Source organism: Pelodiscus sinensis, chromosome 12 (assembly GCF_052426305.1).
Source record: "Pelodiscus sinensis isolate ZL-2025 chromosome 12, ASM5242630v1, whole genome shotgun sequence".
NCBI classification, from domain to species: Eukaryota; Metazoa; Chordata; order Testudines; family Trionychidae; genus Pelodiscus; species Pelodiscus sinensis.
In genome coordinates, this window is record NC_143063.1 from 548244 (window position 1) to 566696 (window position 18453).

Consider the following 18453-nt stretch of genomic DNA (forward strand, 5'->3'; position numbering starts at 1 on the left):
GTTCTTGTAGCTGAGGCACTGGGCTGGGATCCTCTAGCTCTGACAGCCCTGTGCTGGCACAGACTGCCTTCTTCCCTGGGTCAGGTCACTGGATCTCCCTGTGGAGAGGTAAGCTGCACTGGCTGCCCTAAGGGCCGGGCACTGTCTCTTACTTGCTGTGTGTGCCTCAGGGAGCCAGGAGATCAGAGCCTCCCTCCCCCACCCGTACTCTGCGTTCATGATAGGCAAACAATGGGCAAGCTGCCTGTCCTGTAGGGCCCCAGTGCCAGCCCCTACCTCCGCCCTAGCAGGCGTCTCTGCGTTGCCATGGAGCCCCGGCCTGCACCAAAGCTCCCTGCTGCAGGGTTGGCTGCCCTGGTTGCTATGGGAACAAAGATAACAGGCAGGCACTGGCAGCCAGAGGGTGAGGCTGTGGGGCTGCTGAACCCACTGCAGCAACAGGAACTGACCATGTAAGTGTCCAGCCATGCGCTTGGGGAGACCACCAGTCCTCTCTGCAGGGATGCCAGGGAGGGGGGCCGAGCTCCAGAGAGCCAGGCCCCACTTTGCAGGGCATGCCGGGGATTGCTCAGCACAGAAATGACGGGGGGTGGGAGGGCAGAGCTCTGAGGACCTGGGCCCCACTCTGCAGGAAATGCCAGGGAGGGCTCAGCGTGGGGGTAGGGGGTAGAGCTCTGGGGAGCTGAGCCCTGTTCAGCAGGATATGCCATGGAGGGCTCAGATACTCAGAGGTATTTACGTGCCTAATGCCTGTTGAAATAAATGGGAGTTAGGTGTTCAAATGTGTATAAGAATCTGGGCCTGAGAGTCTTTCTCCAATGGGCTTTGGATCCAGCCCTGCAAAAATGTGCTGCTTTCCTGGCCCCATCTATTGACCTTTGCACCCAATCCTAAAACAAATCCCTATTTGTTTTGCTTCCACCTCTCCTTCCCAAAGCTGTTAGCCTTATGAGAGATTTGGATAATTCAAAACCCTTACTAACATATTTCAAGGTTCAAAGCTAGTTTTATTCAAGCCAGAGACAAATGGCTTTAAATAAAAAAGGACTTGAGGCATGTTAAAAAGCCTGAAGAGCAGAGATCTGTGAAAGGGAAAGGAAAAATATAAATACTTTAAAAATGGGCTTAGATGTCAATTATAGGTGTTCCATGAAGTCATGAAATTTCAGCTCTGTAGTAGAACTTGGGAGGAAATGCTCCTGCATTGTATTTCTGCTGCTTTCTAATTCATATCAGTGTCAGATAAGTATTGAAGTTTAAAGGAGTAACAGGGGGATGTAATCTGAGATTCCTAATTAGTAATCTGAGCTCCTGCAAAGTTTGTTTCTGTAATAAATTGCAGATTGACAGTAATAAATTGTAAAATCTTAGCCTGGAATGTAGAGGTGGAGGGCCATGCATCCCAGACTGCAAGGTTTGATGTAAACTGCAGTCAGCCATATAACTGTTAGTGAGAAGGGAATGAGAAGAATTATAGTGGTTGTTTTATTAATATTTGTCAATGCTTCTTGTAATTACAAATAAGCAGTTAATTTCTAGGCAGGAATTGTGGTATTGCTATTTAAACCTTAACACAAGGTTGTCTAACTGAATGAAATACAGGCAGTCCCCAACTTACGCGGATCCGACTTATGTCGGATCCGCAGTTACAAACGGGGCTGCTCCGGAGTACACGGACTGCGGGACCTCTTGGTCCCGCCGCCCGTGTACTCCAGGCAAGAAAAGCTGCTCCGCGTCTCCCTGGTCTGCAGACCAGGAAGACGCGGAGCAAAGCCGCTGCCCGAGCCCGCCCCCCCCCCCCCCCGAGGCTTTGCAAAGCCGCGGGGGGGCTCGGGCAGCGAGGCTTTGTCTACTGGAGCAACCCAGCAGCACCCCAGCTGCTCTGCCCCAGGCGTCCTGATTTAGCCGCTGCTGAAACTGACCAGCTGACTACAGGAAGCCCAAGGCAGAGTTGCCCTGCCCTGGGCTTCCTGGAATCAGCTGCTGATCAGTTTCAGCAGCAGCTGACTTGGGGACTTGGGGTTCTTAAGTTGATTCTGTATGTAAGTCAGAACTGGCGGTCAGTTTCAGCAGCGGCTGAATCTGGACGCCAGTTCCGACTTGCATACAGATTCAACTTAAGAACAAACCTACAGTCCCTATCTTGTACGTAACCCGGGGACTGCCTGTAGTTTGATAGATCTTGGTTAACATTTTTAACAAATCTGTTAATGAACTCTCCAGCAAAACAAAATAGAACAGTCAAGTTAATGAATTACTGCAGAAGGATGGTTTATTCCAGAGTAAGGAGGAAAGAGGGAGAATTCATTGTGTGATTATGAGCAGGGCTGTACCCATGACCTGTTCTGTAACCAGAGAAAGAGCTGGATAGTCCTTTGGCCCACAGCACAGACTAGCTTGAGCTTGGAGGTAAGAAAGATTTAAGTCCCTCCCTTTCTGGGATAGAGGGTACTGGGCTCTAATGAAGTGTTACGGATTGGAGGAAGTGTAGGCTGAAGTATGTATGACTGGTAGCAGCTAAAAAGCAACAACAGTCAGGCCCATGACTGAGTTATATTTAGATTTTGAGTGTGCATGCTGTTAAAAACAGAGGACAATGATACCTACCTGAGTCCTGCATGGAGCTGCTGAAAATCCGTTCTATTAAGTAAATAAGAGCTGAAATGCTAAATCATTGAATGGGAGTGACTTATTATTTAGGCTAATGAGTGGATGTTTAGTTTGTACCATTATTTCTTGGTCTGTGTTGTTTTGAGTCTGTATCCTACATTTAAGAGCTGCCAAAATTTACTCAGGTGTGCTGAAAGAAGTGCAAGGGGTAGTGAGAGAGTGAGAACTTTCCTACGCTGCATAGGAAAGATAGAAAGTGTGGCAAAAGACTGCCTTGGCTTAACCAAGAGATCTTGCATGATCTCAAAATAAAAAAGGAGTCATATAAAAAGTGGAAACTAGGACAGATTACAAAGGATGAATATAAGCAAACAATGCAGGTATGCAGGGGCAAGATTAGAAAGGCAAACGCACAAAACAAACTCAAACTAGCTAGAGACATAAAGGGTAACAAGAAGACATTTAATAAATATATTAGAAGCAAGAGGAAGACCAAGAACAGGGTAGGCCCACTGCTCAGTGAGGAGGGAGAAATAATAAAAGGAAGCTTGGAAATGGCAGAGGTGCTTAATGACGTCTTTGTTTCCGTCTTCACCAAGAAGTCTAATGATGAAGGAATGCCTAACATAGTGAATGCTAGTGGGAAGGGGGTAGGTTTAGAAGATAAAATAAAAAACAAACAAGTTAAGAATTACTTAGAAAAGTTAGATGTCTGGAAGTCACCAGGACCTGATTAAATGCATCCTAGTCTATTCAAGGTATGTGAGCCTTTAGCTATCATATTTGAAAAATCATGGAAGACAGGAGAGAGTCCAGAAGACTGGAAAAGGACAAATATAGTGCTCAGCTATAACAAGGGAAATAAGAACAACCAAGGAAACTATATACCAGGTTAACTTCGGTGCCAGGAAGATAATGGAGCAAGTAATTAAGGAATTCATCTGCAAACCTCTGGGATACAATAAAGTGATATGTAACAGCCATCATGGGTTTATAAAGAACAAATCATGTCAAACTATTCTGATAGCTTTTTTTGATAGGATATCAAGCTTCGAGGATAAGGGAGAAGCAGAGGATGAAGTATACCTACACTTTAGTAAGGCATTTGATGCAGTCTTGCATGATCTTCTTATCAATAAATTAGGCAAATACAACTTAAATATAACTGTTGAATATTTTCATCAGTGATTTAGATGATGGCATAGAGAGGACGCTTATTAAGTTTGCAGATGATACCAAGCTGGGAAGGAATGCAACTGCATTGGAGGATAAAGTCATAATTCAAAATGATCTAGATAAACTGGAGAAATGATCTGAGGTAAATAGGATGAAGTTTAATAAAGACAAATACAAAGTACTCCACTTAGGAAGAAACAATCAGTTTCACACATACAGAATGGGAAGCGATTGTCTAGGAAGGAGTCCTGCAGAAAGGGATCTATGGGTCATAGTGGACCGCAAGTTAAATATGAGTTAACGGTGTGACACTTGCAAAAAAAAAGCAAACATGATTCTAGGATGCATTAACTGGAGTGTTGTAAGCAAGATAAGAGAAGTTATTCTTCTGCTCTACTCTGTGTGATTAGGCCTCAATCGTATGTGGAGAAATTGGAGAAGGTGCAGAGAAGAGCAATGAGAATTGATTAAAGGTCTGGAGAACATGAGCTATGAGGGAAGTCTGAAAGAATTAGGCTTGTTTAGTTTACAGAAGAGAAGAGTGAGAAGGAGATGATCGTGATTTTCAAGTATCTAAAAGGTTGTTACAAGGAGGAGGGAGAAAAATTGTTCTCCTTGGCCTCTGGAGATAGGACAAGAAGCAACGGGCTTAAACTGCAGCAAGTGAGGATTAGGTTGGACATTAGGGAAAACTTCCTAATGGTCAGGGTGGTTAAACACTGGAATAAATATCTCTGGAGATATTTAAGAGCAGGTTAAATAGACATCTATTGGATGGTCTAGACCAGGGTTACTCAACTTTGGAAGCCCCGGGGGCCACAATGACACTCTCAGCACATGCTGAGGGCCGCGACGTAAGTGTGGTTGCATGTACATGTAAATATGCAAAGGTGTAGTCTTTCCTTAACAACACAGAGGCCCCATTTAAGTCAGTTCTGCTGATATTAATAAAATGCAATATTTACCCAATTTCCACCCATATAATAGCACTTTTAATGAGCAATGACAGTCCAGTAATTTAACTATTAAAGCACATATCAACAGAAGACCATTATGTTGACTACTTTTTTGTTTTGGCTCCCACCTGCAGGCCGCGTGTTGAGCCCCACGTAAACCCAGACCACACCATGGGCCTCTTGTGGCCTATAGGCTGTGTGTGGAGTAGCCCTGCTCTAGACGGTGCTTGGTCCTGCTGTGAGGTCAAGGGACTGGAATCAATGACCTCTTGAGGTTCCTTGCAGTTCTAGTATTGTATGATTCCCTTCTGCCTCCCTGCTGGACTGCTCTTCTCATACAGTCACTGACCTGCTGCTCTTCTTGCTCTGTTGGAATAGGGAGGTAAAGTCTAACTCAGCCTTACTCAGAGGAATGCTAAACAGTGAGATGCTCACATGGGGAATTGGCTGCTCTCTTTCTTAAACACAGAGGCTACGTCTACACTGGCACCTTTTTCCGGAAATGCTTAAAACGGAATACTATTCCGTTTTCAGTTTTTCCGGAAAAGGAGCATCTACATTGGCCCCGGAGTTATCGTCGTAACGAAGCGCTTTTCTGGAAAAGCGCGTCTACATTCGCGGCGCGCTTTTCCGGAAAAGCAGAAGCCCGGAGCCATTTTGAAGAGGGCAAAGGCCACCAGACCTTTCTGGGGGTGGGGCCAGAGCGCCGTTCAGACACGTAGTTAAAGGGGTCTCACCGGGCAGCTGTTGGTCTCCTGCTCCCGTGCCTTGGGGCCTCTGCCAGGGACTGACACCCTTCGCAGGGTCTGTGGTTGCCCTCTGACTTTTGGGGACACCACCCTTTGGCCCCCAACTGCTTTTGCCTGCGGGTTTTTTTTTTCTGCCCTGCTCTGTCTGCTATGGAGCCATGGGTGGCCATGTGCCTGGTCAGGCCCCTGTTGGGGCTGTCCAGGTGGCTGCAGCTCGTGCTGCAGGCCGGTGCCATGCTGTTCATGGACCAGGAGGCAGAGATCGCCTTGGACTCCCTCACCAGGGAGGCCGTGGCAACCGTGTGGCATCAGCACCCGACCGTAGACCGGCCTGTCTGGAGTTTGGAGAGCAGCACCGACTGGTGGGACCGGGTGGTCCTCGGACGATGGGACGACCACCAGTGGATCCGGAATTTCCGAATGAGAAAGCGGACCTTCCTGCAGCTGTGCACCTGGCTCACCCCCGCGCTGCAGAGAGCCACCACCCGGCTGCGGGCACCCATCCCTGTGAAGAAGAGGGTTGCCATTGCACTCTGGAAGCTGGCCACACTGGACAGCTACCGCTCGGTGGCCCAGCAGTTCGGGGTGGGAAGATCAACCGTCGGAGTGATCGTCGTGGAGGTAAGTCCCAGGGGGAGTGGGATGGGGGGAGGGTGCTGCACTCCAGGCCCAGGGACAGCCAAGACTCCCGGCTGGGTCGTCCAGGGGTTTGGGCCGCCCCTCCCTTGCACAGGCCCGGTGTGTGTGTGTGTGTGTGTGTGTGTGTGTGTGTGTTTGCGAGAGGACAGAGGGAATCAAGGGGAGGGGCCCAAGGGAGCGCACACTCACCCCTGGCTGTATGTGATGTGTTCCCTTGTGTTTCTCTGCACCCTTCTGCAGGTCGTCCACGCCATCAACGACGTCCTGCTCCCGCGAATCATCCGCCTGCGCAACGTGGATGATACCATGGCCGGCTTCGCTGCCCTCGGTTTCCCCAACTGCGGGGGAGCCCTGGACGCCACCCACATCCCCATCCGGGCCCCGGAGCATCGAGCGGCCCATTTCATGAACCGAAAGGGGTACTGCTCCATCGTTCTGCAGGCCCTCGTGGACCACCGGGGCCGCTTTGTGGACATTTACGGGGGCTGGTCCGGCCGGGCACACGACGCCCGCATCCTCCGGAACTCTGGACTGTATCGCAGGTTGGAGGCGGGCACCTACTTCCCCCCGGCGGGACTTGACTGTCGGGGATATACCTATGCCCATCTGCGTCGTCGGGGACGCGGCCTACCCCCTGATGCCTTGGCGAATGCAGCCTTACACGGGGCAGCCGGACCAGAACCGGGCCCGGTTCAACGACCGCCTCAACCGGGCCCGAAACCCAGTGGAGCTGGCCTTTGGACGTTTAAAGGCCCGCTTCCGTTGCTTGCTCACCCGTCTCGAGATGGGTGAGCAGAATGCAACGGAGGTCCTGGCCACGTGCTGCGTGCTCCACAACATTGTGGAGCGCAGTGGGGAGGCCTTCCTCCCTGCATGGATGTCAGCCGAGGCACAGACCTTGGAACAGCCCGACACAGCTGCCGTCCGCCAGGTGCGCCAGGATGCGGTGCACATCAGAGAGGCCCTGGTGGACATGTTTGCCCAAGCCCCGTAGTAAGGTCGCCTGGGTCTCCCCAGACTACTCCCGCCCATCCCCTACCCTTCCCCACCCCCTCCCCTTACCTCCCCTCCCCCCAATTGTAAAGCGTCGGGTTAAAGCATGTCGGCCATCATCGAGTCTGTTCGTCGGGTGCGTCGGGCTTAGTTAGGGTTTTTCTTTTTAGCTTAGGCTAGGGTTTAGGCCACCATCGCTGGTCCCGAAGAACAGCCACGAGGATGCGGGGTTTGTGCGGAAGGCTGAAGTCAGCGTACCTGATTCCAGTCATCTTCCGTCGAGGGATCTCCTGGCTGTTCCTCTCCTGAGGCCCGGAAGGACCAAAGGATTGAGGTGGCCAGCTTCACCGTCATCTTCCGTCGAGGGATCTCCTGGCTGTTCCTCTCCTGAGGCCCGGAAGGACCAAAGGATTGAGGTGGCCAGCTTCACTGTCATCTTCCGTCGAAGGATCTCCTGGCTGTTCCTCTCCTGAGGCCCAGAAGGATCAAAGGATTGAGGAGGCCAGCAACACCACAATCGTCCTCCCTGCGCCTAGACTATGTTTAATTATCTGTTGTGTGCATCTTGTAACCGTTCTTGCTAGTTTGTTATCTATGTAAATATAGTTTGTGGTTTACATTTTACTGAAAAGTGTCAGCATTTATTTCTGCGCCACAAACCACTGACCACTTACGAAGGGCCCCTCCCAGAGATAGAGTACAGATTTCATTCTCCACAGTTTGCCACCATGTTAAATTTAAGTGGCTACTTGGCATCTCACATCATTTCGTACTCTACCTAGAGTTACACAATACCCAACACAGGAATGAACAGCAAAATAGAGAACTGTTTATTTACACGGGGGGCGGGGGAGACCTTCAACTGGGACAGGAAGGGGGGGCAGTTACTGGGACGGGCGGCCCCTGCGAGCGCTCCTCCGGGGCCAGCCTGCCCACATTGGGCAGACTGCGTCGGGGCAGGCTGTACGCGGAGGTGGCCAGGGGTAGGGGCAGGAGCTGGGATAGGAGGAGGGGCAGGAACAGGGGCAGGAGCTGGGATGGGAGGGGTCATGAGCTGTGCTACGGGAGGGATGGCGGGGGCCTGGGCTCTGCCCATGCCATAGTGAATCGCATGCACAATATGTGCCGTCAGCGTGTCCATTGTGGTGCGCATCCCTTGGCATTTGTCCAGGAAGGCAGCCCAGCCGTCCTGCCGCCACTGTAGGTCCCCCTGCACCCGCTCCGCGATGGAGGCCTGGATTGCCTCCACGGCGTTGACGTGCCGGCGAAGCAGCTGGTCCCTCTGCCGGAGCCTGTGCCTCTGGGGTTGGCCTGCTGGGGGTGCCGCTGCTGCTGCAGTGGAGGGTCTGGTGCTGGGTCCCGCTGCAGGGAAGAGAAGAAAGGATGGGTCAGTCAGGCAGGCCGTCCACTGTCCCCACACCGCATGCCCTTCACCCCTGAGCCCAGGTGACCCCACAGTTGTGTGGCTTGGGCCCACTTGGTTCCCCTCCTGCCCCCGTGTTGTATGTTTGCAAGGAGGACCGCCCCTGGAGTAGGGTCCCCCCTCCAGTACTGTAAGCACCGGTCTGTATCCTGGCCCCGTGGAGGGCAGGAGGGTGCTTGTGCTGCGTTTACTTGTGGAACTCCCTGCCGGTGGAGAATGTGAAAAGCTTTGGGCTAATCACTGGTGGTAGACAGGGAGCGAGATGCATCCCCACGCAGTGCCTGGGAGCACATCTGGCAGAGGCGGTCTGGGCTCTCAGATCCCCTCGCGTGGGATATCTCCTGGACGGAACCAGAAGAGTGACTGGGTGGGGGGATAGTCCATACTTGCAGCAACACTCAGGGGCCCTTCCCCCTCCCACTATCCGTCCCGCAAGCCCGGTAGCCCAGAGACATGTGTGGCCACAGTGGGGACTTCCCTCGGGGAGGCAGCCAAGGCACCGGGAGCAGGCGAGGGGCTCGGTGGGGTCCACGGTCACAGGACCGTGACGCTGCAGTGTACCCAATAGCAGCTGGCTGTGCCTCACAGCGAGGCATGGGACAGTGTGCCGTTCTCCGTGCTGCACCCTTGGTGGAGCTGCGGGCTCTGGGCTGAGTCCCTGGGGCCCTGGCCCGTTCCAGCCAGCATCCACCCTTTCCCCTGGTCCCGCCGAATGTGTGTGAGCAGCACGGTCCCAGGAGTGCCCTGCAGCTGCCTGCCGCGGCCACGTGCCGCTCGGTCACCAGGCTGCACATGGTTGCACGTGCTGCTTGCTGCCTCATGCTATGCAGCGTGCAGCTCACGTGGCCTGAGTGACATGCTCTCCCCCTCCTCCCTCCGGGCACCTGGCCCCCCTCCCCCACCCTCCGCCCACCGCCTGTTGGGAGTGCAAACTGGCCAAACTCAGCAGTGGGTTCCTCCCCGGCCTCGGCCTCGGAGGAGCTGCTGGAGGGGGCCTGCTGGGCAGTGGCAACGCTGGCCTCCTCACCGCTGACGCGCTGGCGCTGTCTTCTCCCTCTCCTGGCTCGGTGGGACGGTTGATGGGGGGCGCTGGCAGGTGTCCACAGGGACAGCTGGGGCTTCCGGGGCTGGCTGGCCCAGAAATGCATGGAGCCGGTCGTAATAGGGGCAGGCATCGGGTCCTGCCCCCTTCCGTCGGTGGCCCGCACATACCCCAGCCGCAGCTCTTTGACTTTGGACCGCACCTGCTCATTGTTGCGGCCGGGGTGTCCCTGCTGCGCCAGGTTCTGCGCCAGCCGCATATACAGGTCTGCATTGCGGCAGCGGGACTGCAGGTCGTGGAGACCCTCCTCCTCCTGCCAGAGGTCCAGGAGGGTCTCCAGCTCCCTGGGGGTCCAGGATGGGGCCCGGCGTTTCCGGCCCCTGGGGGCTTCCTCCCCTGCGGGTGCAGGTGGCTCACCACCCGGAGCTGCCATGCTGGCACGTAAGAATGGCCAGACTGGGTCAGACCAAAGGTCCATCTAGCCCAGTATCCTGTCTTTCGACAGTGGCCCATGCCAGGTGCCCCAGAGGGAATGAACAGAACAGGGAATTTTCAAGTAATCCCACCGCTGTTGCTCATTCCCAGCTTCTGGCGAACAGAGGCTAGGGACACCATTCCTACCCATCCTAACTAATAGCCATTAATGGACCTATCCTCTGGGAATTTATCTAGCTCTTTTTTGAACCCTGGTAAAGTCCTGGCCTTCACATCAGCTGGCTTTTGCCTTGATAAAATCAATACCCTTTCTGGCTGCAAACCAAATTTGGATCCTAGTTTGTTAGTTGATGTGGAAACTTCTTTTTTTAAAAAAAAATCTGGCTTGTCCACAGTGATGAAATTAACTCATCTAATATTCTTGGAACGATGACAAATGCTGTTATAAGGGGTTCTTTGGAATGCTGCTGCAATCATTCACAACAGAGTGATGCATTCATAATAATAGACAAGCTGCTGTGATTTGCGAGGCAATTCTGTCGAGGGATCTTGGTGACATAAGGCATAGCAGCAGAGTTTAAGTCACTGGCTCACCCAAGGAAGAATTCCACATAATTTTGTGTCTCTTGTTTGGCCAATGATAGATGGATCCAACAGTGACATTAAATTAAAAAAAATACCTAAAACATTTTGTGCAACAACTCATTTAAAGACTATAACAGCTAGTATGAAAGTTAAAGACCTAACACTTCTGTCCTCAAATTCTTCTTAGCATATGCACAGCGTGCCTCACTTGACGCATGACCAGGGTTCAAAGCAGAATTTGGTCTGCTGTTTGGATCAGTAGCTTCCCTGGCTAAGGCCAGAATCTGACGGGGAGTGCAGTGAAAACACTGATGCATGCCCCTCATCCTGAAATTAAACAGCTCCCAATGCATGCAGGTACTTGAAAATAAATTGGCACTCTGACACGAAGATGGTAAATATAATAAAATCCCTGTTCCTTTGCTGGGTGACCTACCGTTACCGTAAAAGTAAAGCTGGCTCGATGGGCTTGTTTGCAGTTGTGTATATGCCTTTGCTACTGGCTCTGTTCTTGGATTCCATTGGGGTCCTGAAACATACACACATCAGATACTGCTCACAAGAACAGAGCAGGTCGGCAGAATGGTGGGGAACACTTCTGTGTCTCTGCAAATGAAAAGCAAGGCAGTAGGTCACATGTACAGATTTGTACCCTGTTCAGTTCAGCTCTGTCTAATTTAGGTGCTTATCTGGCCTCCAGCTATGCAGTATCTGAGTGCTTCTCAGTGAGTCTTTAATGGATCTACTCCCCCAGTATGCCTGAAAGGCAAGATGGTGCTGTTATCCCCATATGTGCAATAGCAACATGAGGCACTGAGCGGTAAGTGGCTTGCCCAAGACATCTGTGAAGACAGGTTTTCTAAGTCCTAGATTAGTGCCCTAACCACCAGATGACACTTCCTCTTGTCAGAGGCATGGTAAGCTCTACAAGTGTTTCCAGAGTGTAAGGAAGAGACAGAGTGTTGGTCTGTCAGGATGGCACTTTACAATGTATGATCTCCCGTGTCTGTTTGTCAGCCGTGTCTTCCTGATTCAATGGCAGGTTGCTGCACAGTGCAGTGTCTTCTCAGGAATCTTTTTCCTGGCTTGTAGGTCATGCTTTGATTTTCCTTATAACTTTTTCATGTGGGGTCTTTTATGGTTCTTGATCATTTCAGGGAATGCCATTTTCCTACTCTCTAAGGCTACGTCTACACTGTTCTGTAGTTTGAAATAAGATACGCAATTTAAACTAAGCAAATTGCATATCTTAAATCGATCTTATTTCAAAATAGCTTATTTCGTCATTTGGCGCTGTCTCCACAACGCCAGATTTAGAAATAACCCACTATTCTGAAACATCCCTTATTCCTTGTGGAATGAGGTTTACAGGGATGTCGGAATAGTGAGCCTGAAATAATGGGCTTCCTTAAGATGCAGGATAGCTATTTCAGGATACGTTGGTATCCTGAAATAGAGTTGCAGTATAGACGTAGCCTTATATTTTGGACATTGAAGCAGAAGGTCTCAGGTCTCTCTTCTGTTGTATTGACTGCACAATCATTCCTTTTTGGGTTTGGACTTTAAGCCTCTTAATTTCTACCTCAGTCTACTTTATGGTCACGACTCATCCTGCCTCATTGAAAGATGTCCCGTTGAAGCTTTGGAAATTAGACTTCTGTTTGTTCACTCAGCATATACAGAATAAGCAGTAGAAAGCTTCTTCACATCCCACATTTCCATTGTACCTCATTCTGGAATTGCCTAAGGGATGGTCACTTCTAGAGGATAATTCGATCCTAATTCAATCGTTGGCTGAGACCGTCCAAGATTGAGTGACTAGATGTCCTGATTTTATAGACACAGGAGTGATATTTGGGGCTTTATCTTATCTAGGTGCATATTGCTTTCCATTTCCTGACCCAGTTTTTCACATTTCCTGTCAGGTCACTGTTGGCCATGACACTGTGTTTTTGGTGATATATCTGGAACTGTACTGAGACCCATTCATTTCACATATTAATTATTAACAACAACCTTTTAGTTAGCCTGAAAAACTTTAACCATGCTTTACAAATATAGGCTATAACCCCATTGACTGGCCTGACATACTAAAGATCTGACAGAGAAGACTTACTTCTCAGTCACCGTCAGACACAAAAGACAAGGTTCAGGCTATTTAGGAAAGGGAGAGTGAAGTGAAAATTTTGGCAAGAGGATTAATGGAAGATCTATTGAAGAAGTGGCTTGAAGCAGAGAGGGAAAGAGTTTTAGTGACATGAACTAGGAGAATATTCAAAGAGTAGAGGGGGTGCGATTGAAGACAGGAAACCAAGAAGATGATACAGAGATGAGTGAGGGGAGAGGAATATAGAGGATTGGGAGGTGTATGGAGAGTAAGAAGAAATGAGAACAGAAATGTGTAATCTTGGGTGAGATTAGGTTGGGCCTTGAAGGTAAATTCAAAGGTTTTATTAGAGAGGAAAGAGATGGGAAGTTAGTGGCAAGGATTTAAGGAGGTGAATGGTGTTGGAAGGATAGAAGAAGGGAGCTAAAGGGAAGAAGTCAGCTGTGTCTATTGCTTGTTCTGTGGCAGGTTGCTACACAGTGCAGTGTCTTCTCGGGAGTCTTTTTCCTGGCTTTTAGGTTATGCATCACTTTTCCTCTGATTTTTTTTCATGCAGGGTCTTTTATGATTCCTGATCCTTGCAGTGAATGCCATTTTCTTGCTTTTTCTTATATTTTGGACATTGGCGTGGAAGACCTCAGGTCTCTCTTCTGTTACATTGGCTGGTAATCCTGGTAATCCAGGTGGAAAATGACCAGTGTGTGGAAAATGACGGGGATGCTGCATGGGGAACGCGGGGCCTAAACGGCCGCTTGCTCCTGTGTGGCGGCCTGGCTGAGCGGCGCAGAAGTCAGCTGAGCACCACGGCGGGAGGTGAAGGAGGCCGGGGTGGTGATGCATACGCTGAGGGGGCGGGGCCTGGACAAGCGTGCATCCCCAACAGAGACAGAGGAGAGCGAGAGGCAGAGGAGGAGGAGATAAGAAAGGGAGAGTGAGAGGCAGGAGGGGGAGAAGAGAAAGAGAGAGAGGCAGAAGGTGGAGGAGAGCTGAGAGAGAGAGGGAGAGGCAGGAGAAGGAGAGAGAGAGAGAGAGACAAAGTGAGAAACCGGAGGCTCAGGAGAGAAAATGGACGTGGAGGAGAGACCTGAAAATCCTGTCTTATGGTGGGCTAATTGGCTAGTCAACCTATATATGTGGCCCAGCCACCACTGAACAGGTATGGAGCAGCACAGTGGGTACATGTCAGTGACACACAAGGGTGTTTCTTGCAGAGAGAATGCAAGCTGCCCCTTAGCAGTTGGTGCTATCAGTGCCTCTTTCAAAAATCCACTGGCTGTGTTCCATGTTCTGATGCAGGCCAGTGATGGTTATTGGAATGTAACGGATTTCAGTCAAAGCTACCAGGAGTGGATTAGAGCAACCATACAGGTGAAAGGCTCCTGGCCTCTGCGCCTCCAGTACCTGCAAAGAGCAGGCAGCAGTTCAGAAATCATCACTTCAGCAGCAGTACCTCTCAAAAAGTAAAGCCAGCCTTTGTGAAGTGGTAGGAGAAGAAGATTGAGTTGCCCTTCCCAAGGTACTGAGTGACAAAGTAAAAGGACAGTGAAACTGCCAGGGTTTTAAACAGCTATGGATTGGACTGCAGCTTTGAACTGTTGTAGTTGGGTCTTAGGTCTGCTTTATCCCTTTATCACTGTTAATCCCTTTCTCTGTAAGTTGGCAAAAATTGCCCATGATACCAAACTGCTCAAGATAATTAAGACCAAAATAGACTGTGAAGAGCTTCAAAAAGATCTCACCAAATTAAGTGATTGGGGAACAAAATGGCAAATGAAATTTAATGTTGATAAATGTAAAGTAATGCACATTGGAAAAAATAATCCCAACTATCATCCACAACCTGTTTTTACCTTTCTAAACTCCTCATATTTCCTCTGACAGACACAGCTTATCTGTTTAGGGTAATATTATGTGGCTTATGTGGATACATTCCGAACGGGGACAGAGATGCTCCTCATTAAGGCTACGTGTATGTTTAACATGCCACAGATGTGCACCTGCTGCTGTGGCACTTCTGTGTAGACAGTTAATACGATGTGGAGATAGGCTTTCCCATTGGTGTAGGTGATCCACTTCCCCAAGAGGTGGTAGGTAAATTGACAGAAGAATTCTTCCATTTGACCTTGTACTGTCTGTGCCAGCAGTACCTGAGAAATGTAGCTATGCTAATGTACCTTTTCAACGTAGAGCAGGTCACATTGCTATATTCTTTGGCATAGGGAAGTGGCAGCATGTCCCTCAAGCTTCTAGACAGAGGTTTCTGGCCAGTGGGAGCTGCAGAGCCTAAAACATATGCAAGAGGTGCTGGCAGGGACTGGGACTGCCATGGTCCTTTTTCCACTGGGTGTTTTGGTCAAAAACCCGACACCTGGCAACCCTTGCTAGAGCTTGGGTCAACTGATTTAGGCTCGTGCTGGAGTCTAGGCTCCTAAAGAAGATATGCTCTGTTCCCATGAGCTCCCCCTTCCTCTAAAGACTCACTTCCTTCACAGTACACACTAACACTAATCCCCATTAGTGACAGGGCAGAAGGCATTTAGGTAAAGAAGGGAGTGAGATCAGGGAGGCCATGTTTCATAGCTCACCTCTTGCATATGTTTTAGGCTGATGCAACTCCATTGACTTCTGGGGTGTTATTCTGACTTGTTCCAGAGGGTTAAAAACTTACCCAAAAAAACCTAAATTGTTTTAGTTAAAAACTAAACTGTAAACTAGAACTCTAGCATGGGTCTCCCAGGTGTGCATTTCTGCAGCTTGAACCTTTGAGTGTAAAATGCCCATTCGGAGTCAATGGAGGTCTGCTCTGTACCATGTAGTAGGTACCTCAGGTGCAGGGCAGTGAAAATTGGGCCCAGTACCTGTTGTTGCTGAGAACTTTTAACTCCAAGGGTTTTAATGGCTTTTAAAAATTCTACTGTTGCTTATTCCAGCTGAGCTAACAAATGATGTGAGGATGCCATCTGGAAAGGTTTGTCAATCCTTGGGGGCCTCCAAGATGCCTGAACGGTTCCAGAGCAAAGTTGTGGCTCCTCGTAACCCTAAGCTTGTCAGAGAGGAAGAAAAGGCTGTTACTGTAAGTACCAAACACATGCCTAGAACATCTGATCCACATCAAGGATGCCAGTCACCTGCCCCTGCTTTTCCTACAGAGGCTGAGGAGGTTATCTGTAGGATCCAGGATACTGTGAGGGATACTGATCGTGCCTCTCTACAGACCTTGCAATAAAGAAGAAACCCAGGAAAAGAGCAGTCTCCTCAGAGTTTAAATTGGAAGCAGGTTCTTAACTAGTGGAGAGATCCTGGTGGTTGATGTAGTAGGAATTTGCTATGCAAGTTCTAACTTGTGCAGGCATACCTGTTAGGCACCACTCCTACCACCCTGCAGTAAGATTTAGTCCTTGGGAATTTGCCCGGTGTAGGGGGCTTCTACAGCTGGCATCAAGACACTATAATGGGCTATACCTTGCCCTGCGTTAGCCCTTGGGACAGAAGGGAGCATGGCCTGAGTGCCACTGCACTCCAGCTATTCCTGGCTGACACTGTAGCTCCTAAGTGCCTTTGGGTGTAACTGCTGGCTGCTGTAACCCGTGCCTGGGCTTGCAGTCAGCCCAGAATAGGGGACCACAGAATGACATCATGCCGGCTTTGTCCTCTTGTGAAACCTGTGCCAATCTCTATTCTAGTACAAGGATGCACTGGGCAAGGGCAAACCCCGCTCCCTTTGTCCGCATGTGTAGTGAATGGGGTTTGCAGTCCGAGGTCAGGTGAGGTAAGCAGGCCTCAGCCCAATGCTAGATCATACCAAGGAAACAATTAATCAGAGCTCCATTAAGAAGGCTATAAGGACAAAGCAAGATCAGATAACTGCTGATTAAAATTAGATGATCTAAACCTGGGCCATTCCTTTGTCCTTGTCACTCCATTTCTTTTGTGCTTTGCCTTGACAGCTCCCTCAGAAATGTTGTCCCCACACAGGTCTTTGCTTGAGCATCATGTAAAATTGTAGCCATCAGATTTTACTCACTTTTTTCATATCAAGTCACTTGCTTGAGCCAGCAAAGTTAAAGGTACCAAATCAAATTCCTCAGCCAGATGTCATTTCAAATCATGGCTGACAGAGAAATAAATAGGACAGAATCACTCAGGTAGTGCATGTATATTCTGCTCAGTATAATTAATTTACCATTTTTAAATATTTCAGCAGGAAACTTAGCGGAATTCCAGCACTGCCCTAACGGCTGAGAACACAATTTATTCATCAGTGGCACTGTAACAAGAAAAGCCATTTATGTAGCTCTGATTCCTGTTATTTTGAATTGCAGCTGACTCCATCTGCATTCCTGAAGGAGATGTCTCTTACTACGGAGCAGAAGCTGGCTAGTACTCATGAGATGCGGCCACCTCGCATTATTGAGCTTTTAAACATGAGTGAAACCTCCCATCAAAAGGTAGCACTTCCCAGCCCTTACTTTCAGCTCCCTTTTTCTTTCTGTCTATTGTGCATGATGTTTAAAGAGGCGCAGCCAATGGGATTCAATTTGTTTAAATCCGGCACACAGTAGGCCTGACTCACCTCTCAAACCACTGATTTCAAGGCTTTTGATAGTCTCCCACAATATTCTTGCCAGCAAGTTAAGGGAATATGGATTGGATAAATGGATGGTAAGATGGATAGAAAGCTGGTTAGAAGGCTGAGCCAATGTCAGGATGGCTGTCAGTTTCTAGCGGAGTGCCCCAAGGTTTGGTTCTAGGACCGGTTTTGTGTAATATATTTATTAATGATCTGGATGAGGGGATGGATTGCACCCTCAGCAAGTCTGCAGATGACACTAAGCTAGGGGGAGAGGTAGATACGCTTGAGGGCAGAGATAGGGTACAGAGTGACTTAGAAAAATTGGAGGATTGGGCCATAAGAGATCTGATGAGGTTCAACAAGGACAAGTACAGATTCCTGCACTTGGGATGGAAGAATCCCAACATTATTACAGGCTGGGGACCAACGAGCTAATTAGTAGTTCTGCAGAAAAGGACCTGGGGGTTACAGTGGATGAGAAGCTGGATATGAGTCAACAGCGTGCCCTTGTAGCCAAGAAGGCTAATGGCATAGTAGGTTGCATTAAGAGGAGCATTGCCAGCAGATCCAGAGATGTCATTATTCCCCTTTATTCGGCTCTGGTGAGGCTACATCTAGAGTATTGGGCCCCCCACTACAAAAAGGATGTGGACGCATTGGAGAGGGTCCAGCGGAGGGCAACCAAAATGATTAGGGGGCTCGAGCATATGACCTATGAGGAGAGGCTGAGGGAGTTGGGCTTCTAATCCGAACTAGCTACTCCGTGTAGCCACACGGCACGGGGTTCGAACTAGCCGGCATTTAAAAATGGCGCCGGCCGGCTTCATGCAAATGAAGCCCGGGAAATTCAAATTGCGGGCTTCATTTGCAACTGCGGATGACTACATTACCCCCGCTAGTTCGAACTAGCGGGGTAGTGTAGACATGCCCTGCTTGACAAAGCCTTGGCTAGGTTGATTTAGTTGGGATTGGTCCTGCCTAGAACAGGGGGCTGGACTTGATGACCTTCTGAGGTCTTTTCCAGCTCTATGATTCTATGATAATGGAGTTACTCAGAGTATGCACTCGTGTAAGTGAGAGGGCCTCCATGTGGTTCATGGTGAAAGGGACAGATTCTGGTCTCATTTTTACTTGTCTGAATGCAGAGAATCTCAATTGACGTGAA

At 49.5% G+C, this 18453-nt stretch overlaps 1 protein-coding gene across 5 annotated transcripts in view; it reads left to right on the plus strand.

Annotated features, from left to right (window-relative positions):
- HYDIN (HYDIN axonemal central pair apparatus protein) overlaps nucleotides 1-18453 on the plus strand; it is a 389432-nt gene that overhangs the window by 57018 nt on the left and 313961 nt on the right. For 2 of the 5 annotated variants that reach the window (XM_089781371.1, XM_089781372.1), the window contains exons 4-5: nucleotides 15646-15788; nucleotides 17038-17163. In XM_089781371.1, the coding sequence (XP_089637497.1) occupies nucleotides 15669-15788; nucleotides 17038-17163 (246 nt within the window). In that variant the 5' untranslated portion in view covers nucleotides 15646-15668. Of the gene's footprint in view, nucleotides 1-8116; nucleotides 13529-13563; nucleotides 14232-15645; nucleotides 15789-17037; nucleotides 17164-18453 lie in introns of those variants that run through there. The other 3 variants (XM_089781370.1, XM_089781374.1, XM_089781373.1) reach the window with 3 other exon arrangements.